At 45.9% G+C, this 26,224-nt stretch overlaps 1 protein-coding gene across 1 annotated transcript; it reads left to right on the top strand.

Annotated features, from left to right (window-relative positions):
* Positions 1-638: 638 nt before the first annotated feature.
* ADAMTS8 (ADAM metallopeptidase with thrombospondin type 1 motif 8) lies at positions 639-26,224 on the top strand. The gene is given in 9 exon segments (XM_048513544.1): positions 639-1,974; positions 16,172-16,409; positions 17,182-17,300; positions 18,262-18,478; positions 18,609-18,907; positions 20,377-20,560; positions 22,170-22,339; positions 22,504-22,679; positions 24,483-26,224. Coding segments are annotated over 9 exon segments (2,805 nt in total). The 5' UTR covers positions 639-1,308; the 3' UTR covers positions 25,219-26,224.

Genomic DNA, 26,224 nt, shown 5'->3' with positions numbered 1-26,224 from the left:
GAGGATAGAAGTAAGTTCTAGCTAGCGTTTTCCTTTTTAAAAAATGTCAACAGGAACGGTAGAATATCATCTGTGAAAAAGAAACAGGTGAAAGAATCAGTGTATGCAATTGGTTACTAGATAGGTGGACAGACACATGGAAAATGGTATAGTATACCCACTTATGACCTCTACCTATCTCCATATAACAACCCTAAGGAAATTCTGAGATTAAACCTTCATGAATTTTGGCTACTATGCTGGTATGATAAGAGAGAATCCCTGACTTTATTTAGTGGCTGTCCTTTTGGGGACTATGAACATTTTATTTGGGGGAGTGGGTGATACTGCAGATAACCAGTAGCTGATAAAATATATTTCATGCATTCTACGATTGAGAAATGTTGCTTTCCTAAGCAACATTCACACATATATAAATTAACCCAGCTCTTGATTACCGCACAAGCCTATCAAAGGCCCTTGAAGAGTTAACACCAAGAGAATAAGAGGGGGGGGGGAGAAATGTTTTGAGTTGACACTTAAACAAGAGAGGCGGGTCCTCCTGGTTTCTGATTGGCTTCGATTCCCATCCAAAATCTCTTCCCCCCCCCCCTTTTCATTTCTCCTCCTCCTCCTCTCTGGGTCCCAGGGGAGGGGAATGTGGAATAGTGAGAGAGATCAAAAATAAACCTCTTATGTCAAAGCAGGGGGAAGAAAGTATAAATACAGAGATCTCTGCTGCCGGCTTTGGTGCTTCAAAGTCTTTGGAAGGAGTTACCCAGGGAGAGGGAGAGAGAAAGAGAGAGAGAGAGAGCTTCCTAGGAAGAAACTCTCAGAGAGAAGAAGGGCAAGGAAAGGGAGAGAGACAGATATGAGAATCCCCCCATCGCCTTTCAGCTCAACGCGCTTTTCCAAGTAGACAACTCGTCTTCTTTTATTTTTTGGCTGGGGCTGTTAGAATTTCACGTCACCCTGACATCTTCCTTGGACCAGTGGAGATCGGGTACCAGAAGAAAGTCCAGAGCCAGTCTCTCGGTAGAAGGATCTTCTCCAACTCTCCCTGCACGCCGGGCAAACCGCTGCTAAACTTGGCAAAATAAAGCTCCACTCTCTCTCTCTCTTCCTTTCTCATCCGGCTTTGTTCTCTTCCCTGTCAAATTGCATCTAGCCTTTGGAAGCGTGGTTGTATCTTCCCTTCGCCCCGTCCCCCAAGCCTTCATTTTGCACATTTCTCCTAAAGCAGCTGGGAGTTTGCATCTCCCGCTGTGCCTGCTGCTCTCTTTCTCTCTCGCTCCCTCAGCTATTTGCTGTTCTCAGCTGCTGGCAGCAATGCCCCTTCCTCTTCATCAACAGCCTTCCTCTGGCGGGCTGGCACCTGCTGTCCCCTCCGTCCCCTTGCTGGGGCTCTTGATGCTTCTTCACAATGCCTGGGCACTGCCTGTCCAGAGCGGTGACTTCCAGGAGGTGGTGCCAGTCTGGACCGCATCTCCTCTGGAGGGAGAAGGGCACGTCTCTTTCTCCGTCGCTGCCTTCGGGAAGGAGTTTGCACTGCAGCTGGTCCCTGATGCCAGCTTTTTAGCGCCTCGCCTGAAGATCCAGCATGTGGGAAGGAAAGAGCCTGCCAGGTCCCTTGCAGAGGAGGATGCGGGGACGGTGCGGAGGTGCTTCTACTCAGGGACTGTGAACTGGCAGCCGGACTCTCTGGTGGCCCTCAGCCTGTGCCAGGGCATCCATGGCTCCTTCTTGGTAGATGGCGACAAATACTTGATCCAGCCCCAAGGGGACCCCAGTGGAGATCCTCTGCTGCAGGTCCACCAGCTGCAGAAGCAGGGATGGTTAAAGGAGGGAGCAGGTGACATTCCAACAAGGGAGGCCCAGGAAGACAACGCCACCACCAGAAGTAGAGCCAAGCGGTTCACGTCAGAGGCTCGCTATGTGGAGACCCTGCTGGTAGCCGATGCATCCATGGTCCAGTTCTATGGGGATGAGCTAAAGGTAAGGGGCTCTTTCATTCCTTCTTCTTGGAGGCTTGAAGCAGGTACGTGCAGCTTGTTCAGAGATGTGGGACACCTAGCAAGTTTGTGAGTCATGGTGGCCCGAGGTAATGAAGCTAGGATAGCACAGTGGCCAGTGTAGTAGTGTGCACTGGGAACCTCAAAATCCTGCTGCAGCCTTAAATGCATTAATGCTGCTTCCACACAATGGTGGATTTTCACGTGCCTTCACAGGTGCTGCAGCAATGGAGTGCCTGTGCAGCAGAGACCCTTGCTTTCTTGCCACCCTATCCCACCCACCCCCAAACCACCTGTTTTTTTAAGCCCCCAACAGTGCAGGAGGGGACACAGCCACGGAGAATGCAGGCAGGAAAAGTAGAGCCCAGCGGCATCAAAATCCACACCTTCCTTTCCACATGGCATGCAAGGATGTCTGGATTGTGATTTTTTTCCTTAAAAGATCACACCCAATCAGACTTGGGAAACATTTCAGCAAAGCTGGGGACATGTAGAAGATGCCAGCCTTGTCTGCCCGGTCCCTGAAATAGCACTGCAATAAGGAAGTCAGGGCGGAGCAAAACATCCGTGTGGAAACAGCCTAGGTAGCCTCCAATAAACTGTTGCCTCTCATCTTCAGCCTTCCACCTGTAAGGTGGGAACAAAACTAATAGTGTTCCATTTGCAGGGTTGTTGTAATGATTACTGAGATCACACATGTAAGCACTATAAGCACTGCATGAGTACTGTCATTAAGAAGAATGTCAGCAGCAGCGAAGGGAAGAGGTGGGCACCAGGCAAATCTTTGTGGGATAATCTGTGAGACTCTGCATTATTTAAGGGCGGAGCTCTATGTTCTCAGACACAGGGTTGCCTCTGGAAGCGGCATCCCTGCATTTAATTCTCCCCCAATCCCCTATAATGTATGATGCACTGCACAATGTGACATCATCATGTCACACATATTGATGCCCATTTCTGCTTTCATTGTTCATCAATGCTTCTGGGGACTTTGGAGTTCAAGATGTGAAGAAGTCCTGTGTTCGGTGTCCCTCCACATTCAAAAGGGAAGGGTTCCATAGTGGGATGCCATTTTTTTTTTTTTGCAACACCCACAAGTGTCTGTAACGTATGTGCAGTTCCACCCAATCTGAAAATGTGTAGCTTTGGAGAGCAGGCAGCCATCCCAACAGCATAGAGCATTTGTAACTTAATCTGTAAAGAACTGCTTTGCTTAAACTTTGGAGGCCTGTCCTTGCGGCTCCTAGAGCATTCTATAGAAGTTGGCAGATTAGCAGACTTTGGTCCTGTAAAACGATACATTTGGCTTACCTATTTTCCATTTTTTCTTTCTGGCGGAGACTGAGGCAGCAACTTTTTTTCTGAAACCAAGCCCATGATGTGGTAACCATAAAACAAACACTAAGATGTAAGCTTATCTGCCTATCTTATTCAAGATTCTACTTCTTCTGTTTATGCTCAGTGGTGTATTACTTCATCACAGAGCCCTTGAAAGGGGGAAAGTTATTTAGCAGAACTGGGAAGGCGGTAGATTCTGGCAGTATTTGATTAACACAATCTCTGTCCCCAGGGGGCAGGTTTTAGAGCTGGATCTCCGTTTTATAGAGGGGAGATCTCAGTTAGAACACCTTTTATCTCCATGGAAGAAAAGAGCCAGTAAATCTATAGCCAAACGAAAAATGTTTTAGCTGCAAAAGGGAAGACTGCAGCCTTGAATGTGTATACAACAGAAATCGTCCCTTTTGCTTGAGCTGCTGCTTTCTCATAGGAAAAATTAAGACACAATTATATTAAGGACATCATACTAAAAGGGAGAGGGAAACAGATGTGCACTGTTCATTCCAGTGGTTTCCACTGAATGTGTGGGTGTTCGTGGGTTATTGCTAATCATTTATCACAATGTTTTTTTGGGATGGGAATTATTTTGCCTAAGGACTTTATACCAAAAAAAGAGATCAGCACAAATAAGAGTAACTTTTCTGCACGTATGGAGCGGGTGGAATTGCAGAAACAGTGTGTTGTATAGTCTCCTTTATAGTTTATTCATATGGATTGAAATGTAAAGAGAATTGCTGATCTAGGAAGGGAAATCTAAGGCTGGAGAATTACGATAGTTTAAGATGTAGAGCTGAAAAACCTGTCTGTCCCGCTCTCTCACACACAAATCTTCAATACACAATCCTTTTTTTACCAGAACTGAAAGGAATGAGTAGCGTCACAAGCTGTGATCTCTTTTTCAAAACAGTTTTTACCCTGATTAAAACAGCCTTGTAACTTTGTAGTATTTCCAGACTGCACATGGTAGTGATGGAATTTACAGATCAGAGACATTCCCTTATGCTTTACACTGTTATAGAATTGGTTACTTGCAGACATGCCCTTAGATCACATGGCCTTAGTTCCAGAACAAGATTTAGACAGTGCTGTACAAGATGTTTGAGGCTGCAATCGTACTGGCACTTTCCTGGGAGTAAGTCTCATTGAATAACATGGAACTTACTTCTCAGTAGACCTTAGAATCACTCTCATCATGGCTCTTCATATTACAGCTGTTTTAAGCCATTCTTCATTCTCTTGTCTTTATCTGAGGGGGGGTCTGTCCCTGGGGACATATTAAATGGTGCCAGAAATAGAATATAAAACCTACTTTATCTGTACATTCACTATCAAATGGGTCTACTTCAAGCATCTGCCTTAACTCCCTAGTCCAGTGGTGGCGAACCTATGACACTCCAGATGTTCATGGACTACAATTCCCATCAGCCCCTGCCAGCATGACCAATTTCTCACTTTTCTGTCATTGCTTCCTTCCATCTGTTGTATCCTTTGCTATCAAAATTGAGGCTGGTGATCACATCCAAGATAGTCACTTCCTGTTATTATAGTATTCTGTAAAATATCTACTTATTTTCCTGAAAAAAGTATAGGTTTTTTTTTCCTTCAATGTGCCATAAGAAAAAGAGGGGGGTGTCTGAGGGTGTCCTAAATTTGGACACAAGTTACGGTTATGTACAATCATAAACAAACTTTTGTATATAATCCTTTTTATGGGGATCATATTACATTCAGGGTCATTTTCCTATTGGGTAAATTCAATACTTTGGATCAGAAGCAGAGCAAGGAGAAACCATGCCCGGAGGGCACTCAGGCCCTGCGCCCCTGCCGTGGCATCACCTGCCCCCGCCTCAAAACACCATGCCATGCCCCCCCACACCCCCTCGACGGCGCAGCCACACCTCCGCCGCTGTTCCACCCGGGGCGTCATCCCCCTTCCCCGTGGGCGCTATGCCACTGCTTTGGGTAGAGCCGTAAGAATGAAAACTTTTGATAAGCAGCTAACTAGGCTGAACTCTGGCTCAACCTATATGGTCCCTCTAGAGCCAAAACTCTATCATAACACCCTTGTATCCAAATGGAATCTTGGAATCTTGTCTACAGCAGCATGGTGTCCACAGGTCAAAATACAAATCACAAACACTGGAAGAGAAGAACAGAGCAGTTCCAAAAATAAGAGTGCTCGCATAAAAGGACCTAAAGTTGAAAAGTTCTCTCTTTAAAGGTTTTTCTTATTTATTAGGCAGTCACTCTAAGATTCGCCCAGAAAGCAATCGAACTGTGAAGTGGTTGATTATCTTCAGATTTTGTTTCAGTGGTATCACACAGGTACTCAAAATGCACCTGTAAAGGCTGGATACATTCAAATATGCACATGCATTGGGAAGAAACCTCTTTGTGGTTTTGCACAAGTAGGTATTCAGAATTTATCCCCACCCCCACTAGGTGTATCTTTTTAGCATACTGTCTACACGACTCTAAACTGTTCAGACTGAGATTTCAGTTCAACAAAGGGGAAACAGTATGTGGGTCTGATTGTTCCCTCCAGTGTGTGACACAATGGTAGGATTGCCAGCTGTGGGTTGAGCCTGAAGAAGGAGGGGTATTTTAGATTCTCTTGGAATTAACTGGCAAGGGCAGGGTATAAATTCAATAAAATAAAAAACAAAAAGACGTATTCAATCGGTGGCATACGTCTCTTTCAGGCTCTGTTTTCTAGACTGCCCAACAGACATCCCCTGTAGTGTTGAACAGCTAGTATAACATTCCATAACCTCCTCTCTGATGAAAAATTTGCAGTTCAGTTGACTGTTCCATCACAATGCTGACCTCAAGCATTTAAAATTAAGGAGCAGGGCTTCCTTCCAAGGCACATGCCAGACCTCAGCCCCAGACTTTCGTTTAAAAAAAGCAATTAAACACTCGCCACTCCTCCACTGAATGGATTCTGAGCATACAGCGCAGGAAGAAAAATCTGAAACTTATAATCTTTAAAGGAGTGACATGTTTCAACATGTTCATACGTGTCACTCTGTTTCACACGTTTCCAGGAAGACAGTCATAAACATGTCTGCGCATGTCACGTTGTCCCTCGATGAAAACCAGTCCTCTAGAATAAACAAGTCTATGTTTGAATTAACATTTCCTGTGGCAAGCATTGGCAACAATACCCTACACTAAATTAGAGGAAAAAATAACAAACAAAAAACAGAATCCCAGTAGCCCACCCACAGATGTACTGGTACGGCTGGGTGAGATGGAGGGCAAATACGTCCATGTCAGTCTGGTCTGACTACACATGTCATAGAAACATTGAGTCAGAAGCATCCCTGTTTATACAGTTCTTTTCTCTCTCCTCATGGTCATATTTTAATTACTAAACATTAAAAGGTCAGGAGCCTTGTTTGTTATTTTCTGACTTTAAGTGGAACAGAGGAAGGAGGCAGTGGTGGGATCCAAAAATTTTAGTAACAGGTTCCCATGGTGGTGGGATTCAAACTGTGGCGTAGCGCCAATGGGGCTGGGCGGGGAACGACGGGGGCGTGGCCGGGCATTCCAGGGGTGGGGCATTCCTGGGCGGGGCTGTGGCAAGGATGCAGCCGCTGTGCCAGTCCTTGGGCGGGAAACGAATGCACGCAGGCGCAGGCTGCCACGCACGCCGGTGCACCTCCTGCTAGACTGCTTCAAGTTCTGCGTGCTACTGCTGAGAGGAGGGGCATAACTAAGGCAAAAATCACGTGGCAAAATCACCAATTAGTAACCCCCTCTCGGCACACACAAATAATTAGTAACCTACTCTCGGGAACCTGTGAGAACCTGCTGGATCCCACCTCTGGAAGGAGGCCCATACACGAAAAGATGGCACAGGAGAAATAAAGCTTTTTGAGCTGGCCCTATTTCCTCAGTTCACACAACCATTATTTGATGTCGTGGTATAACCTGGAGATAACAATCCCTTCAATATTGTTTCAGAACATTTTTGCAGGCTGTTGCAGCTACTTGTTTTGCCCAACATGGCTGGTCACAAGACCTGTTTGCCTGGTGAATATTGACTGTAAATATTCCCTCAGAAAATGGATGTCCCACTCACTCTGCCATGGAGTTTCATTGGGTGACCTTAAGCTTTGTAAGCCCTCCACATCCACCCTGATACGCCATTCTAAAGGACTGGGACTCACCCAATTAAAGTCCATGACCTGATCTTTGCTGAACAGACTCTCCCAGGAGAGAGCATCACAAGATGAAGGCTGCCTGAAGAACATAGCTGGCATGCAGTGAGTATATCAGGAGTAGTAGAGCTGGCAAACTCAGATGAGGACTGGGGTTCTCCCAGAATTACAACTGATCTGTAGATTTCAGAGATAAATGCCCCTGGAGGAAATGACAACTTCAGCAGGTGAATCCACGGTATCACATCCCATCTTAACTTCCTCCTCAAACTCCACCTTTCCCAGGTATTGCCCCCAAATCTCCAGGAATTTCCCAAATCAGAGAAGCCAAAACAGGAGACATGGGAGTTGACAAATTACCAGCATGCCTGCATTTGTCCCAAAAATGTAAAAGAACGTAAAGAAAGTTCGTAGGAAAAGCACATGGGAAAGTCGCGGTGACGAAGGAGAATGTAGCGCAACACCCCCGTTTATTTGACTCCCGTGAGAATTCTCACTTTTAAGCTGTTGGGTTTTTTTTACAACTTGCAGAACTGGTGTTCACACGGTTTGCTGCAAGGATCTCCCCTCGCCCCCCAAGTTCTTCAGTGAAAACTATAGCCAGGTTTGTGGTTGCCAACTCCCAAGTTGATAAACTACTGGAGATTTGGGAGTGGAGCCTGGGGAGGGCAGGGGTTTTTTTGGGGGGGGGGGAGTTCCTCAGTGGCATATAATGCCATAGAGTCCAATCTCCAAAGCAGCCATTTCCTCCAGTCTGAAATCTGCAGTCTGAAGATCAGTTCCATGAGATCTCCAGGGCCCAGCTAGAGATTGGCAACCTTGGACAGGTAATAGGGGCAATCAACACAACTCAAAACAGCTGCGGTCCAGATTCTTCCAGTTGTGTCCCTGTGAGAGGAGTGTCTAGATTCATCCAGGCATTGGCCTTCTCCTCCAAGGTACCCAGATAGACAGACTCTTCCTTGCCTGTAGTAGATTGGTCATGGCAGCTTGAACCCTGTTTTTGCATCAGTGTGGGCCGTTTGGCTTGAGAAGACCCAGAATTAATATGCAGATTAAAAGGCATATTTGCAATTAAAGTGGTTACGGTCTGGGTCTGATCAATCCCCACCTCCCACCCCTCACAGTGGATGCAGGATTCTTCTAGCCTTCCGCCCCAAAGTTCTATGTAATGTTAAACAGCTGCCACAATACGCCTCTGGAATGGCTGCTGGCAGAAGCCGCCGCTGATTATGAAGCACTCTGGTATGAAAAATGTACCACACAAGTGAACATTGTTACGCTCCAAGCGAAAACTGGGGACCTGTGTGTGATTTCCAAGCACCGAAGAAAGCAGCAGGCAGGCCCTGGAACAATATTATCAAGCTGTCAAACAATTGCTCACATCTCACATTTAAAACTAACAGGTGACTTTGCTTCACATTCAAGACAAAATGTTTACTACATCAACACTTCCCAGAGTAGCTGTGGAACATTTTGCTGCTATCCCCAAAATAATTGTACTATTGCTTTGAGTAAGAATGGCCCACACTTAGAGAAGGCCCACCTCGCTACATGAGTCACTGATCTGACCAAACCTCTTGAGTGGAAGAAGACCTACCCAGAACTTCGACTCATACAGAGACACAACATTCAGAAGGTGGCTCAGCTTCCAGTCCTTAGATGCACTGAATACAGCAGGATTTACTTTGGAGCAGGCCTGCTTAAAATTGTATCCAAATTCTGCTCTGTACCAAGAGTGGTTGAATGCTCTACTCATAGCTGATGCCAACATGGAGAAGATTTACAGCCCACAGCACCGGGATATTGGAAAGAGGCCATTGATCTGGCGGAGGCTGGGAAAGGAACCTGTTTTTCAGATGGTTATTTAGGTCCAACCAGAAGCTTTCATCAATTTACTGCTTGCATCACAGCACCAGTTTCATATTTAGGAATTACACATTTTAAACAAGAGGGATTCATACTGTTGAATTCCCATGTTTCATACCAGCATCAGGATTTCTAAAATGCGACATTGGTATTCCTGAAGCGGATCCCTAAGAAATCCGTTTTGGTGGCTCGCTTGTATAGTAGAGGAGGTATTTTGGGAGACCCTTCAGCTGCTATCTTAGGAGGGCAAAATGGATTTAGGAGGGCTGAATTTTAGGAGGAGCGCGGACAGGAAGATGGGCTGCAGATGAAATATCTTCGGACAGTTCTTGGGCATTTGGGGAGAAATCAGTGAAAAACTCATTACAGTAGCAAATTCTAGAAACTATTGTTTTCTTCTGGGGTGCAGGGACATGGGTGGGCAGGGGTGGAGAGAAGGGAAACTGCACCGGGAGCACGCGAGCGCCCTGTGCCCTGCCACAGCACCACCTGCCCCCACCCGGCCCCAGAACGCCCCTGCCACATCCCTTCCATGGCCCGGCCATGCCTCCGCCACTGCTCTGCCCGGGATGTTGCGTCGACCCCGCCCCACTGGCGCTACGCCACTGTGGGTGGACAGTTGTCATCAACGATGTGACATCTCTTCCAGGAAAGACCTGGAAGTGATGTCATGCATCTCTAGAGACTGATGGTGGAACCCTATTGACAGAAACTCCTAGAGAGGATAGAAAGCACTTCCAGGTTTTCCCAGAAGTGATGGCAAGCCTTCATTGTGATGGCCATATTTTGCGGTGGTGGTGGGAAAGGAGATGTGGGGCAGGGAATTCCCTGCCATCATCTGGATACCAGCGACCCTCAAGAAGGGTAATAATCCAACTTCCAGCATGCATCTCTCCAAATCAAGCACGCAGCACACTTTCCCAATATGTGCTGGTTTAAAAACTTTCCTATTGGCTTTGAAAAACAGTCCTGCTCCTGACTGAAGAAAGGCTGGCTGCCCCAGATGGAGCAGAGCCTTTGGCAATTTGCAATCGCAGGAAGCTTGGGCCCTCATCCTTTGTGTGAGAATAAGCGTATTGCCTGCATTTCTTTATTTCCATCTGTGAAATGCCGGAGGGTATCAATGGGCAGAATTCTGATCAGGAAAGAGGCATTGAACGCCAGAGTGGGAGACCTTGGCCTTTCTAGCTGTCTCGTGCCCGTGCAGCGCCTGCGGCTTCCTTGACCCACCACCTGGATTTGTGTTTGGAGATTCCTGGCTCACACTTCAAAATGTTGAAGGAGGTGCTATATTTGAGGTGGGAGCCAAGACACCTGCCAAAAGAAGAAGGAGGAAAAGAAGCAAGCACCAGGACTTGGGAGAGATGTTCTGGTAAACAGGGCTGGCTGGCTGATTCGCTACCCTTTCACAAGGCAGTGATTCCAAACAAGCAGAATCTTATTGGTAGCATAGGGTTATCTCTCTTCTGATCCTTACTAGGGGGCAGTGATCAATTTTCAGTGCTCAGCTGCAGCCCAGCTTTCTCTCAGGCACATTTGTAAGGAAGGCACTGGATTTGGTTTTGCAAGGTGACACTCCATCATTCGCTCAAAAATCTATGGTTAAACTGTAGAGTCTAGGGCAAATTGCAGAGCATCATCAGCTCCTGACATCAGTTCTGGATCATGCTGGAAGTGACATCATTCAGCTGTGGATGCCAATCCGTACTCTAGCCATAAATCCTTGCCTCCCATAGTTGCCAGATTATGCCAGGGCTGAGCCCAGCCCTGTTCTACTGAGATAGCGCACCGGAAGGACAACAAGGTTTAATAGCTGGTTCAGGGAAAGGGATAAAACTCCCATCCTGTAACAAAATTAAATACTGCCTTTCACATGTGATTGCAAAACTCTACCCTTTTCTGGCCCAAACACAATTGTTTTGTAGCAGTCCAGTTCCAGCATTGAATTTTTGCCTGATTTCGATTTGCCGCAACTAAGTCCAGCTGGATTTCCTGACAGGAAGGCCATGTGTTTACAACGTCACTCACCTCAATGAGAGCCGTTAATTCTGTTTCAAATCAGGATGGGGTTATACTGTGTCTTGACTAGCTCAGTATGGCCCACCTGGCTAGGGGTGGCTCACCCGATCCTCAGCCAAAGTGCATACAGACAGATGTACAAATGGGGAATCTGAGGAATGAGAAACGAGCTGTGTTCTCTCCTCCCTTGTTTCCTAAATGACACTCATTCTTGCCTCTACCTTGCCTGTACCTACCTCTTACCTTTTATTATTCATTTTTCCAAACACCTGGTTGCAAGTTCCTATAACTAAAAGTTTATTCAGCACCTTAATTTCTGTAAATCTGTTTTCAAAACTGCTCTCATAGTTTGCCAAGGCAGGGGGGTGGCTTTGGTTTCAGTTGTTTTCCTCCCCATTTTCCTTTATCAGTCAAGTCAAGTAATCACTATTTCAGCATGCTTTTGACTATCGTGGAAATAAATTAATAGGTTCAGTATTCTGGGTCCAGTTTGGTTGTTTTTTGTAGTATCATCTGCAGCTGTTATTTTTTGATCTACTATTGTGTGATTAGGTTTCTAGTAGTTGTGGTACTGCCAAAACCCCCCAACTGGGGTAGTCAACCAACGTTGTGCACAGCTGGTTTCTGGTTAAAGCTATTAAAACCGGGTTTTCTCAAGAGTGATCTTTCTAGAATGACTAAAATGTGGTGTGTTGTATAGCCATAAAGGCCTACATGTTTGGACCCTCCAGCAGAAGGCTTTCTCAGTCCATAGAAACTGGAGATACCAAACACTAAAACTTGCAGATGTTGAATGCCAAACATCTGTATCACCACTGAGCTATAAATAAAGAGGCTAATTTGTAGAGAATATTTCGGCTGTTGGTCATCAGCAAGCTTGGGACACAGTTTACAGACTTGCCAAGTGAATGAATTCCATTAGCTTTTACAGAAAGGGGAAGTCGGGGTCCGAGAGGGTGCCAAGGAAGTGCATGCTATCCAATGAGTCATAATTTGTACTGAAATACACATGCTGCAGACTATTAATGAGGTAGAACTGAGTCACTTCAAGTCTATGTAGCACTGTTGCAATTGACAGTTAACTAGAAGGAAGTTCAAGCAATAATACATGGGACTAGTTTCAGGTGGGTAGCCATTTTGGTCTTCAGTAGGAGAGCGGGATTGGACTCTGGTGGCACCTTACAGACCTCCATCATTTCCAGGGTATACCAGATCTATGGTACTAGTCTGTAGCCTAAAGTCTGTCTCAAACATTTTGTGGGCTGTCTCAAGAAAGCTGCCAGCCCTCTGCCTCCTCAGTCATTTGCAAAATGGGTTCATGATGAGCCAAGAGCTGGCTATCGAGTTGCCCAAATCTCCCAGAATTTCCCCACCCTAGAAATTGCAGTGCTGTCTGCTATTGGGGGGGGAGGGGTTAGCAGGAGCAGAGCAAGAATAGGAGTGTGGCTATTGCTCTTGCCTGGTTCCATGCTGTTTGCTGCTATCCTCTGTCTCATCCAAAGAAAAAAAAACCAAAATTATAACTTCATTCGCCGTCTTTGTTTTAGAATGCTCCTTTTGGGTCCTAGTGCCTATCCAGTTCTGTTCTCTTATGGAAGGAGACTCACACTGTCATAGGGGTGCCAACCTCCAGGTGGTGACTGAAGATCTCTTGCTATTACAATTGATCTCCTGGTGATAGAGGTCAGTTGTCCTAGAGAACATGGCTGCTTTTAAAGGTGGAGAGCTTATGGTGGTCATACCCCACCAAAGTCCCTTCCCTCCCTCAAACTCCTCCTCCTCCCTCAGGGTTCCGCTATTCCCCCCCCCCCCCAATCGCCAGGTATTTCCCAGCTGGGAGTGAGCAACCCTACACTACCTATCTCTATCAATTTGTAATCAGCTTTGAGTCTGCATGCTGAGTGGAAAGGCTGTACACGGTTTTAATCAATGAACAAATCCTGTCTTACTGGCCACCTGCCCTTGCATGATGGCATCTTCCGGCATCTTTCCCAACCCTGCCTTTACCTTTGTGATTCATTCGAGAGCACTGGGAACGGTTCATTCCAGAGGGAGGCAAAAGACCATAACATGACTTGGCCTCGATTCTGCTCTTTCAGGGATTGGCTTCAGCAGGCCTGGGCTTTCAGGAAATAGCTGGAAGGAAGGCAGGATCTGGGTCTTCCTCGCTGCTTTGCGTGATTGCATTAAACCTTGATAGGAAGATCAACGGAGGCAAAAAGGCTACCGAGAGCAGCGTGCCAAAAAGCAAAGCGGCCGTTTCTCAATAGCTTGCCATTGTGTAATTATTGCATTTTTGTCTCATAACATGATTCCATAAGTCGGTGCCAAACGGAGCTGGAATTTTGACTCGCTGATAAGATATTCGCATCAGCCCTTAAGCATTGCTGGAATGTCTTCCGTATGAGGTCATCTCCATTCGGTCTCCTTAATCCAAACAGCAGGGTAAACAGTGGCAAGTGTGCGTAAATGGGCTAAAGGAACATGTCCCATTCACAAAGATGTCATCGGTGTGTGTTCTCTGCTCATTACTTTGAATGCAACGTGCTGTCAAAGTGTTAGCTGTTGCATCTCTTAAAAGGACTATCAGCAATCCCTAAGGGAGTTTTTTTTCCCCTTTCCTCTACAAGCCAGAATTTAAATTAGGTCTTGCTTCAGATATTTTGCATGCGGAACTGAAAACTTACATTGGCAAGGATGCTTGTTCCCATGACAAATACTGCTCTTCAGTATTAACAAATAGTAATTAGAAGTTGCCTGGAGTTGGTTAGCCCAGATGAGACTGATATCAGCAGATCTCAGAAGCAAAGTAGGATTGGCCCTGGTGGGCACCTGAATGGGAAACCGCCAGGGAAATCCAAGGTCACTGCACAGAGGCAGCTAACGGCAAACCACCTCTGTTCATCTCTTGCCCTAACAACTCTATGGGGTTGTCATATAAGGCATCTGTGACTTGGCAGCAGTTTTCACTGCTGTTCAAAAGGTAACATGGGGTGGGAGCTCAAAGACAAATACACCTGCTTTCTGTTTGTAGAACTTTGAAGTGTGGATTGTGTACGCCGATATATAGAGGGTTGGTATATTGTAGGGAAGGGAAATCAATCATCTTTTGGTCCCTTCCATTTCTAGGACTGGGTGTCCACTTTTTATATACTATAGGAGTGGATGGAGGGGAGAAGCTTGTCACTAGTAGCGCAAAATACTTAGGTCTAAAACTCCTGGTTCCTAGTTTCCTTAAACTCCCACTCAATTCTAAGCCTAAAGATCTCCTAGGGAATTCAAAATTGATCTCCAGACTACAAAAGTGGTTCTTTGGAAGAGGGACTGTGGAGCATTGCACCCCGTTGAGTCTCTCCCCTCCCCAAATCCTACCCTCATAAGGCTCCACCCCCAAATCTCCAGGAATTTCCCAACCTGGAGTTGACAACCCTAACAGTAATCTACAGTCTGTCTCAGAGGTCCCCAGAGTCTTGAGCCACTTTCAGTTTTTGAGGGATGGTTGCCAACCTCCAGGTAAGACCTAGAAATCTTGTGGAATCACAACTGATCTCTAGCTGACCGGAAACAGTTCCCCTGAAGAAAATGGCTGTTTGGGAAGTGGACTTTATGGTAGGCTGACCAGCCGTCCCGCTTAAGGCCATGGACTGCCACGCCTTTGGACAATTTTAGTCCCAAGCCATCCCAAGTGGGTTCTCACAAATTGTCCTGGATTTTTGGGATGGCTGGCTGCAATCTGCCTTGGGGGCGCAAGGCAGTGCGGGCAGCCTCCAGTGCGCCGCAGGAGGGCATAGATATTTCTGGGTTTGCCGCTTGTCAGCTTCCACAAGCAGGGATGTCAAGTAGGGAGGGAACGGTGTAAGTCTCCCAGAAGCCTGTATTGCCCTTCATGGGCCAGCCTGGCCCCTCTGCCCCTGATCGCTGTAAAGTGTGACCCATCTGGTCACCTTACTTTATGGCATTGTACCACGTTGAGGTTCCTTCCACCGCTGTCCCCAAGCTCCACTCCAAATCTCTAGGAATTTCCCAACCCAGAGATGGTAGCCCTATTTTGATGCTCCTAATGTAATAAAAATTTAAAAAGACAAAATTATTAAATTTGAAGATCTAAGCTAAGAAAGCAAGTTCCATTTTCATCTGAAAGGGATGAGCATAAGAACAAGATGTGAAAATGGTCAAGTGACAAAACACTGTCGAAATCTGAACTCTTCTTTCAACTTGAATCCCTGGCCAAATGGCCCTTTTGGCACCCCATCCCCACACCACCATAGGTTCTGGCATCTATTGCCAGTAGTGCTCTTTTTCAACTCTCGCATATATACATTTTACACTTGTGTGTAAAAGTGCATGCAAGGTATGTATGTATGCATGCTATGTATGTAAGGCAAGGCATGCAAGTATGCAGTGCATGCAAGGCATGCGTGTGTGTGTGTGTGTGTTGGAACTTTAAACTGCTAGTTGGCTACAGTGCAGATAAAACCTTATAAAAATAGCTTGGAATCAGAAGTAACTTCTAAAAAGTATGTAGCTGGCCGTTCCGCAGTCGAGACATAACACTGTCAAAATATACTGTCCAGTGTACTTTATGGGGATGCATGGAATATTTTTAAAGTTGTTTTTCTCTTTTTTGTAATTCATATTTGGTATTTTTGTAATGCATATTTGTAATCTCAAGGCTCCTCTGGGTCCAAACTGTGAAAATGATAGCTTTTATGAATTGCAGTATATCTGTTGTACCTTTTGGGCTGGAAGCATGATTTCCTTCATCTCTTGCCTGCTGTTGTTCTTCAGAATCATATTCTCACTCTGATGTCAGTGGCTGCTCAGATCTACAAACACCCCAGCCTTAAGAACTCCATCAGTTTGGTTGTGGTGAAGGTGTTGGTGGTAGAAGACACTAGGGAAGGCTGGATCCAGAGGGTCTCCGGGACAAATGGAGGGCTCCAAGTAAGCCTGAATTTCTGCAACTGGTGCAGTGCAATCGCTTCAACTCCTCTCTGGCAAGTGACTGCTCACCCAGAGCATTACTGCATACATGCCATACTCATCACTGACTCATTAGACAGGGTAAGCTACAACTTTAGACCCTCTTGCTCAGAGCCATCCTAAGGAACAAACTGGAGAAAAAACAGGAATGTATCGATAGTCCAGTCCAGCAGTTCCCAAACAGTCCTCCACTAAGCATCTCTAAGCACTCCGCAGAGATTGGAATAAATGTGACAAGTTTTGAGAAAACTATATTTAAAGTTCCAATTTTAAATGCTTGTCAGTGGCAAAATTTGTTTAGATCAAAATTTAAGCTATATAGAATTTGAAAGCATTCATGTAACAGTAGTGCTCTGTAATGGATTTCTGTCCTGAAATGTGCTCTGTGACTCAAAAAATTTGTGAACATCTGGTCCAGTCTAATAACAGCCACCTTAGTGTCTTGTTCTTCAGCATATTAGATATCAAATCTGCACGGTCACCTGTAGGTGAGCTTAAGTTTGTGCAGCCACTAGGCTAGTGACTATTTGAAAATCTGAAAGAAATACAACATGGGAAAGAGAACATCTATTTTCAAATTGACACATACGAGCTAACGTGGACAGACACAAGAAATTCCTATCAAAGGCAGCCTAAGAGACTTTGCTCCTGAAGCTGCACATTCAACGGTTAAAATGAAATAACATTAAAGAAATCAACAGTTTTCTGCTATTTAAATGATATTTTATATCTTCTGCCTGAGATGTAGTCCTGAGTCCCACAAACAGTCATTTGCCCCACATTAATTTGCAAATGAATTCAGATTCTTCTTGCAGCTTTCTTCACCCTTCTTGCTCTCCTTACTTAACAGGACTTCTGTGGACACCAGAGCTGCAGTACTCTCGGAGTGGCTGAGACAGGCACCATGTGTGATCGAAACAAAAGCCATGTCTTGGTGGATTGCAGAAGATGAGGGGCATTCTCCCAGGGCTGCCTCTACACCTTAGCCCTACCTAAACTAGGGTAACCTTCCCTAACTTGCTGTATCAATACAAGGCAGATAGCATCTCACGGTATGGGAATCTCTGGCCAGAATCACAGAGTTGTTGGTTCTAAGCATCACATGTCGGCATGGCAACAAAAACAACCATAAGCACCAACATTTTGTCATCGGGTCAGGGTCACTTTCTTCCTATGCATGGTTTGGGGAAGCAGACTGATCTTTTTGGTAGCCATTTTGGGCACGATAGTACAGTGGCTACAATGGGAGATTCAGAATGTGTTCTGTTATTCCCATCTCTGCAGATTTTCCATAGTAAGCAATAATGTGTTCTTCCACACCTTCAAATGCTTGCCTTGTTTGGTTGTAAAATAGCTTGTTCTGTACACAATTGTCATCAAGACACAAATGACTTGTGGTGACCCCACCAATGGGCTGCCAAGGCAAGTGAGAAGTAGAGGTGGTTTTCCATTGCCTTCCTCTGCAGAACCTTCCTGGGTGATCCCTCCATCCATGCGATGACCCTGTTTAGCTTCTGAGATCTGATGAGGTCAGGTTCCATGCCACCTGCCCTCCTTAAAACTCCATATTACACAACTCAACATAATACTTCTCAGCCTCGTTCCCTAATTTGGATCTCTCTTGACCATCTGTCAGCAACGTAGGTGACCGAAGGACAAAGAACTTCAGTTTGTTCTGCTGAGCATGTGTCATGTGCATGCTCAGTAGTGTCTAGCTACAAAGTCCTTGCTACACCAACTCACAATCAAGAAGACAGCTTTTGTCTCTGCAGAGCTTGTGTTACTGTGTTGCAGAATTTTCAGCGAAAGGATACACAGCCTTGGCAGAAACTTTGTAGTGTATTTTAGATTTATGTTGGGCAAGGAGGCCATCAGTGGAGCAAATATGGGTTCAGAAAGAGAAGAATCCGCTAACCTCCACTTTTTCCTCTTCTTCCATTTCAGGGCATGTCCTCAGCATGCCCCATGATGACTCCAAGACTTGTGAGAGGCTCTTTGGCAACTTAGGGAAGCATCACATGATGGCCCCTCTCTTTATCCATTTAAACAAGACTCTGCCCTGGTCTCCTTGCAGTGCCATGTACATCACGGAGTTTCTGGACGGCGGGCATGGTAGGCATTGTGTGTCTATTCTTCTACACATCAGCTGCGGCAGTCCCAAGGCTCTGTGGACATCGGCTGTGCTGTGCACAAAACTAGCATGCCAACATGTCTTTACTCTTGTTTCTCTCTTCTTTTCCAGGTGATTGTCTGCTAGATGAACCTGCCAAACCCATCGCCCTCCCCACAGACCTTCCCGGCCAAGCACCCTTGTACAACCTGGATCATCAGTGCCAGCAGATCTTTGGCAAGGAGTTCCGACACTGCCCAAACACCACTCATGAGGACATCTGCTTGCAACTCTGGTGCAAGCTAGAGACTGGGGAGCGCCTTTGCCACACCAAAAATGGCAGCTTGCCCTGGGCAGATGGGACACCCTGCGGAGCAGGCAAGATGTGTTTGGATGGCCGCTGCATGGCACAAGACACGGTGACACGCCAGGTAAATTCACTGGGAGAGGCAGACATCCCTTCTCAGGCTAAGGACCAACCTGCATGGGATGATAGCTCCGTGGTTCTCAAATGAAAAACAGCTTGGTGAGGCTGAAATTGGGAGTGGAGGAAAGGGATAGTTAACTTTTTACCTTTTTTGTTCACTCAACAGCACGCAACCCTTCCATGCACAAAGGAAAGCATATATCTTCTCCACTACCACAACAAAGCATAAAGTATGAAACTAAACAGTGCAGCAGAAGGGTATTACACAGGTTTAAAAACAATGAGAGTAAGGTATATAAAGCAAACAGATTATACATACTATACACAGTTGTGTTGTTCACAGTCCCATTCCTTTCATAAAAGTGCCTTCCTGAACTGTTTTGTTGTAATGTAGTCTGACTGGTCGAAAGCTCCGTCAAGTTACAGCTAACTTTTGGCAACCCAGTAGGGTTTTCAAGGCAAAGAACAATTAGAGGTGTTTTGCCATTTCCTGCCTCTACACAACAACCAATTTCTTGGTAGTCTCCCATCTAAGTACTAACCAGAGATAACCTGCTTAGCTTCTGACAAGATCAGGCCAGCCTGGACCATACAAATCAGGGTGTCAGCCTAGTACCTTTATAAAAATTACTACTTCTCTTTGCCGCTCTGTGGCCCTTTTCGCACACGCAATATAATGCGTTTTCAAACCACTTTCACAACTGTTTGCAAGTGGATTTTGCTATTCCGCACAGCTTCAAAGAGCACTGAAAGCCGTTTGAAAGTGCATTATTCTGCATGTGCAGGATGAGCCTAAGAGTTTCAGATCAAAGACAGAAAAAAATTCCCAGAATGTTAAATCAATGCCATACTTTGCCTGTAAGGAAACTACAGTTGGGTTGCATGGCAAGTGCACCTGGGGACAGCAGATCAGTTGACTTGATTTTTAGTGCGGGACAAGTTCTCACCCCTTTTGCTCCTTTAACACACCAATAGTTAGAATGTTGATGTGTCTTCTTTTCCACCCCTTTCCTTCATGCTTCAGGCAAGCTGTTCCTTTTGGATTCTTCTTTTCCCCCCCTTGAATCCATAGCACCCACATGTTTAACGAATTAAATATCTGTTCGGCACTTCCTTTATTTTTTAAAAAGATTTTTACAGGGTCTGGAGTTTTTAAAAATACTTTAATAACTTGTGCCAAAAGGAATTCTGGCTTTGCAACAGGCATAAAGACGAGCCAATTGACGCTGTGCATAGCCCCGCTCTGTGAGGGAGATTAGCTTTGTGAACTGGCCAGTCAGGGCTGTGCAAATCTATGGTTTCTCCTCCATCAGGGAACACAAAGAACACAAAGATCTGTGTGCGATCCTAGGAAGAAACTGATTTCTGTGTCATCATGGCAGAAAATGCACCCCCACAGCAGACTCACTAAATTATATACATCTGAGTGCATTGTTAGTGGAATTTGGTAACCCAAGGATTTGTATCTTGCAGCCTGCAGAGGATGGAAACTGGGGTTCCTGGGGCCCATGGGGGCCGTGTTCCAGAACCTGTGATGGAGGAGTGCATTTCTCCTACAGAGATTGTAACAACCCTATGCCTAAGAATGGAGGAAAATACTGTGAGGGTCAAAGGATCAAATATCAGTCTTGCCGCACTGAGGAATGCCCATCTAACGGTAATCATCTATTTGCTAGGAATGCTTGCTTCCTATTGGCTTCAGGAGGAAAGGCCAGAATTTCCCTCAGAAAAGCTTCAGGCCTGAGGGAAGTCGTTGCAAGCCAGAGCCAAACATCTGGCTGTCAGAAATCTGTTCTTGCATTGTGAGGGCATATCTACGCTACAAACGTATGTCAGTTTCATAACAATTTAACTATCAGCTGGCTGTTGTGGACTTTCTGGGCTGTCTGATAGTTTTTGCTGCTAACAATTCACCCACATCTAGGGCTGGCAATTTTAGATGCCAACAGCCAGTTGATTCCGGCCATGAAAGCCTTCAACAATACAATTTAGCTATCACTTCTCCCCTCAACACACACAAAGAATCTTCAGAATTATAGTTTGGTGAGTACTTTAAATTGGAGATACTGAAGAGCTCTTCACCTCTACAGCTCTAAAGAACTCTTTCTACTGTCCCTGACAGGCCAGCAACTCAGGTCATTTGCCAGGGCCCTTCTCTGTGGGCCCCCACCTCTGGAAGCAAGGTATACAGTACAGCTATCAAAGGCAGGGTCTTTTCTAAGTGGCTCCTCATTTAGGGAGTACTCTCCTCTCGACTGTCTGCCTGGCTCCTAGTCTTGGTCAACTGTATTGGTTTGTTTTTATTCATTTCTGGGGTTTTCCATTCCCATCTCTTCCCCCCTCATGTCCTGGTTTTATAGGGTTTGATCCTGTTTTGGCTGGGTTTATGGGTGTTGGTTTCGTGCCTTCTCATATTTTGGAACCATTTTGAGTTGTGTTGGATTTTATGTTTGCGGTTTGCTGCCCTGAGGAACCTGCTGTTTGAGTCTCTAAAATAACTAATCAAACAGCAGTTCCCTGGGTTCTCTGACAAGAGCGACTAACTGTTAAGTCTCTGCAAGCCTGTGGGCTAGCAGATATGCCGCCAGTGTTGAGTATCAGCAAGATCAGGAGTGCTGCCTGTGCTGAGGAAAGGTATCAAAGGCAGCTTGGGTCCCTCTTCTTTGTAGCTGCTGTTAGAAAGCAGGGGAATCGTGCATCCTTAAGCTTTGCCTAGGGCAGGGGTCTTCAAACTATGGCCCTCCAGATGTCCATAGACTACACTTCCCATGAGCCCTACCACTTGGCTATGCTGGTAGGGGCTGATGGGAATTGTAGTCCATGAACATCTGGAGGGCCAAAGTTTGAAGACCCCTGGCCTAGGGCTTCAATCCAGGATCCTGTTTTCCATACAAGAGGTTCGGTGTTGCAGAACACAACTTGGGGTACACAAGAGGACTTGAAGAAAGTTGGAGCTTTTGAACCCTGAGATTGCTGCAGGAAAGCAGAGTCATCCAGGTGTGCTGTGCTGAGTTGCCCAACTGGGGGTTGAATCATTCTATCCATGTGCATAGTGGAGATCAGGTGCATGGGAGGTGAATGCTCACTCCCCTGTAGTGCACCCACATGGATGCATCTCTGGCTGTACACACACCATTGGGGCATAAGATATCCAGTGTTAATAAACTGTGGTCCAAATGCGGCAATTTTCAAAGTTTCCAGTCTCTTAGAGGATTTCTCATCTTGAAAAGAGCTTATTTTCATTGAGACCTTTGCTTTCTTTGCAGGCAAGAGTTTTCGAGAGGAGCAGTGCGAGAAGTACAACAGCAACCGCACGGAGCTGAATGGGAACAGGCAGGAGTGGGTCCCCATGTACTCAGGGGTGTCACCTCGTGATCGTTGCAAACTGTTTTGCCGGGCTAAAAGGGGGAACGAATTCAAAGTGTTTGAGACAAAAGTAAGAGCTCTGTTTTTGTATCTGCTGGACAGTAATGAAGGCTAAAGCCGATGGTTGGTTCCAGCTAATGTTTATTTACATTTGATTTTCTAAACCGTCACCTTATATTAAAAACCTAATGTGATCCGACTTCTGACCCTTCTACAATTCTGTTTTTGTATCAGGTGATAGATGGGACACTCTGTGGCCCTGAGACTTTCTCTGTTTGCGTACATGGCCAGTGCATCAAAGCGGGCTGTGACCACATCATTGAGTCACCCAAGAAGTTAGACAAGTGTGGAGTGTGTGGCGGCGACAGCTCGACTTGCCGGAAAATATCTGGCTCGCTTAACAAATCCAAGTAAGAGACTTGCTGGGACAGCTTGGTCCGATCCTGGTATTCAGAGGAGGATGCTGGGGTTATAGAATGCACTGGGGATCAAGGACTGACTTGACTCCTTATTTAGGAACCTGTTGGAACTAGTTCTAAGGATCTCTTTGGGCAAGTCCATAGACCACTTGAACATTGGCTCTGCAGCAAAGCACACGGGGATCCTAAATGGGCATACCACATGCCCCACATTGCACAACATGGGCTATTTTTATGGCACGTCCTCAAATGAAGTTCATCATACTGCTGCTTCCCAAAGCAGATAACAATATTCCTTCTGCATCTTTTAATTGGGTTTGTTTTAGAGATGGGCAGTGCGTACAGACATTAACAATTATTGTACGTGTGGTTCTCCTTCCATATCTGTCCATCTCCCTACTTTATTCCAGTTTCTGCTGGATTTCAAGGGTATTCCTTGTGTGCAAAGGCCTGGCAATTTGCAGCCGACTTACAGCAACCCAGTAGGGATTTCAAGGGACTAACAGAGGTGGCTTGCCATTGCCTTCGTTTGCATAGGAGCCCTGGAATTCCTTGGCGATCTCCCATTCAAGTACTAATTAGGGTCGACCCAGCTTAGCTTCTGAGATCTGATGAGATCCTGGTCAGGGCTTAAATATATTATACTGTATAGCAATACTGTGCTCTAATGTTAGTTTTATATCTGCTTAATGGGCAGATCTCAGAAGCTAATTATATCTGCTTAATTCTCCTCCCTCCTGCCCTCTTAAGAATCCTAATGGTGCTCAGCATTCTATTTTAAAGATCCCTGGTGTTGGTGGAAAGTGCCATCAAGTCACAACTGACTTATGGTGATCCCATAGGGTTATCAAGGGAAAAGACTAACAGAGGTGGTTTGCCATTGCCTGCCTCCACATGACCCGAGAGAGTTCTAGGAGAGCTGTGACTGGCCCAAGGACACCCAGCAGACTTCCTATGGAGGAGGGGGAGTCGAACCCATGAGTCCACTGCTCTGAGCCACTAGTGGAGGTTCATAAAAATCCCTAGCCCTTTTCATGTAGCTACAAATTGCTTAGGTTTTGTAGGGAAAAAATGATTGTTTAAAGCAAAAGTCCATAGTGTAGATATGCTTCTAGGACAGAGGCGGGCTAATGATGGGGCCGTATCCAGCCTTTGGGAGCTTTGCATCTAGCCCAAAAGCTCCTTAACAGTTTGTCAGGAACATCAGCCTTCAAAGGACCACAGCATGAGCTTGCAAGCCAATGCTGCCCCAAAAGCTGTTCAACACTTGAAGGTCCATGTGTCATTAAGGGCCACTGATAGCAGCAGAGGCTGTGTTTAGATCTCTATCTGCTTTTGGGGGCTTCAATTTGGGCATTGGCAGTACTGATTTCCAGCACTAGTTGGCCCAGATAAGACCTTTAGACCAAAGACATTGCCCACCTCTGCTCTAGACTCCAAGAAGTGAATCCATAAACTAGCCTATGCTTGGCACAGAGTAAAAGACTAAGCAACACAAGTTTGTTTGATGGTTGAAAAGAGTTGAAGAGCTTGAATTTATACCATGTCTTTCTTTCCATAAGGAGCCTCAAAGTGGCTACAGACTCCTTCTCTTCTTCTCCCCACAACAGACACCTTGAGAGGCATATGGGGCTGAGAGAGAACTGTGACTAGCCCAAGGTCACCTAGCGGGCTTTATGGGAAGGAGTGGGGAAACAAACCTGGTTCTCCAGATTAGAGTCCATCACTCTTAACCACTATGCCACACTGGTTGATTATCGGGAGGACCTTAATCATCCCTTTTGGTATCTGCAGGTTTGGGTATAACGACATTGTTACAATCCCCACTGGAGCAACTAATATTGATATCAAGCAGCGGAGCCACCGTGGGGTGAGACACGACAGCAACTATTTGGCTTTGAAGACTCTGGATGGCAAATACCTCCTGAATGGAGATGAAGCCTTTTCAGCTATGGAGAAAGACATTTTGGTGAAGGGCGTCATTCTAAAGTACAGCGGCTACCTGACCTCCGTGGAACGTCTCCAGAGTTTCCGGCAGCTCCCGGTACCCCTTGTCCTCCAACTGTTGACAGTTCCCAGTGAGATGTTCCCTCCCAAAGTGAAGTACACCTTCTTTATCCCTAAGGATGTCCACTTCAACAAGCAGAAGAACAAGGAGAAGAGCACATCCAATGTGATTAAACCCATGCTCACTTCGCAGTGGGTCCTGGGTGACTGGTCTGAGTGCTCGAAGTCCTGTGGCTCCGGCTGGCAGAGACGGACAGTGGAATGCCTAGATGTGGAGGGGCAGGCCTCGTTGACCTGTGACAAGGCCCTCAAGCCTGAAGATATCAAGCCCTGCAGCGACCTCCCGTGCCCCATCTGGCAACTGGGTTCTTGGTCCCCCTGTTCCCGAACATGTGGAGAGGGTGTGCGGACCCGGAACGCCTTGTGCATTGACTACGCAGGGAAAATCACTGCCTCGGAGAAATGCGGGTCCCCGCGGCCGCTATCAGTAACTACCATTTGCACACTGCGACAAGAGTGCTGAGGCACCGCATGGGCCGAGGCGAGATCTGAGGCATGTATGACATAGGCTAACTACTAACCGAACTTGAACCGAGCTTGGTGTTGCCGAGCAAGGATGTAGGTCAAAGGTAAAAGTGCACTAATAGACCTGAACAGGACCCCGTTGGGTAGACCTGTTTGAAAGGGTAGTGGGCATCACATAACGACTCATTTTCTGCTTTGTCTTCCTCCAAGTAGACATCTACCTCAGTGCGGGGCAGGGGGGGAAGCATGGGATTTTAGACATTTTTAAAATATATATTTTTGCAGGCTTATATTGAACATCTAAGCAGAAATAGAAATGTGTTCTAGGCTATTCCCAAAGATCACCTTTTTGGGTCTCATTGGAGGGACATCATCTAAGAAAACCCATTACTCTTCAGATACAAAGATACCCTTTCTGAATGTTACCATTTTGCATCTCCCGTTGCCACGAAAGTGGTGATCCTCCATGGACCTATAAGCTTGACTTGGTATTGGACAGTAACCTTTCTAGATGACTTAGTGCAAGTTGTTTAACCCTAGTCTGGCCACAGTTCTTCATGTGACTCGGGTCAGTAGGATTCCTTCCAAATAACTGATTTTGCAAATCTTGCTGCTGCACTTTAAAGCTGCGGCCAAACAAGACTCCTGATGCAAACCTGTTCCGCAAGCTTTTGTGAGGATTAGAGGAAGGCTTAGACAATGCTTCAAAGGTAAATGTGAGAACCGTCTCTCTTGAGAGGGGGTTCATTAAGCTGTGGGCTGCAGTTTGGCTGGTGGAGAGACTTTGATCAAAGTTTTCAAGCTAATTGATCGGGCACTTTTCTTCTTCGTTAAAGCAGCATGTCCTGGGAAACAGCATCTTCATGTTTGCCAGTTCAGTCCCCCAAACTTTGGAGGATACAGAATGGGGTGTGATCTGTCCCTCTATTTGTTGCTTTGTAATGGCTGCCATTTTGGGAAGTGTAGAATATTCTTTTTCTAAAAAAAAAAAAAGTGTATGTATA

The sequence above is a fragment of the Sphaerodactylus townsendi genome, linkage group LG12, assembly GCF_021028975.2.
Source record: "Sphaerodactylus townsendi isolate TG3544 linkage group LG12, MPM_Stown_v2.3, whole genome shotgun sequence".
In the NCBI taxonomy this organism is placed as follows: domain Eukaryota; kingdom Metazoa; phylum Chordata; class Lepidosauria; order Squamata; family Sphaerodactylidae; genus Sphaerodactylus; species Sphaerodactylus townsendi.
This window is presented reverse-complemented; position numbering and strand designations above follow the sequence as displayed.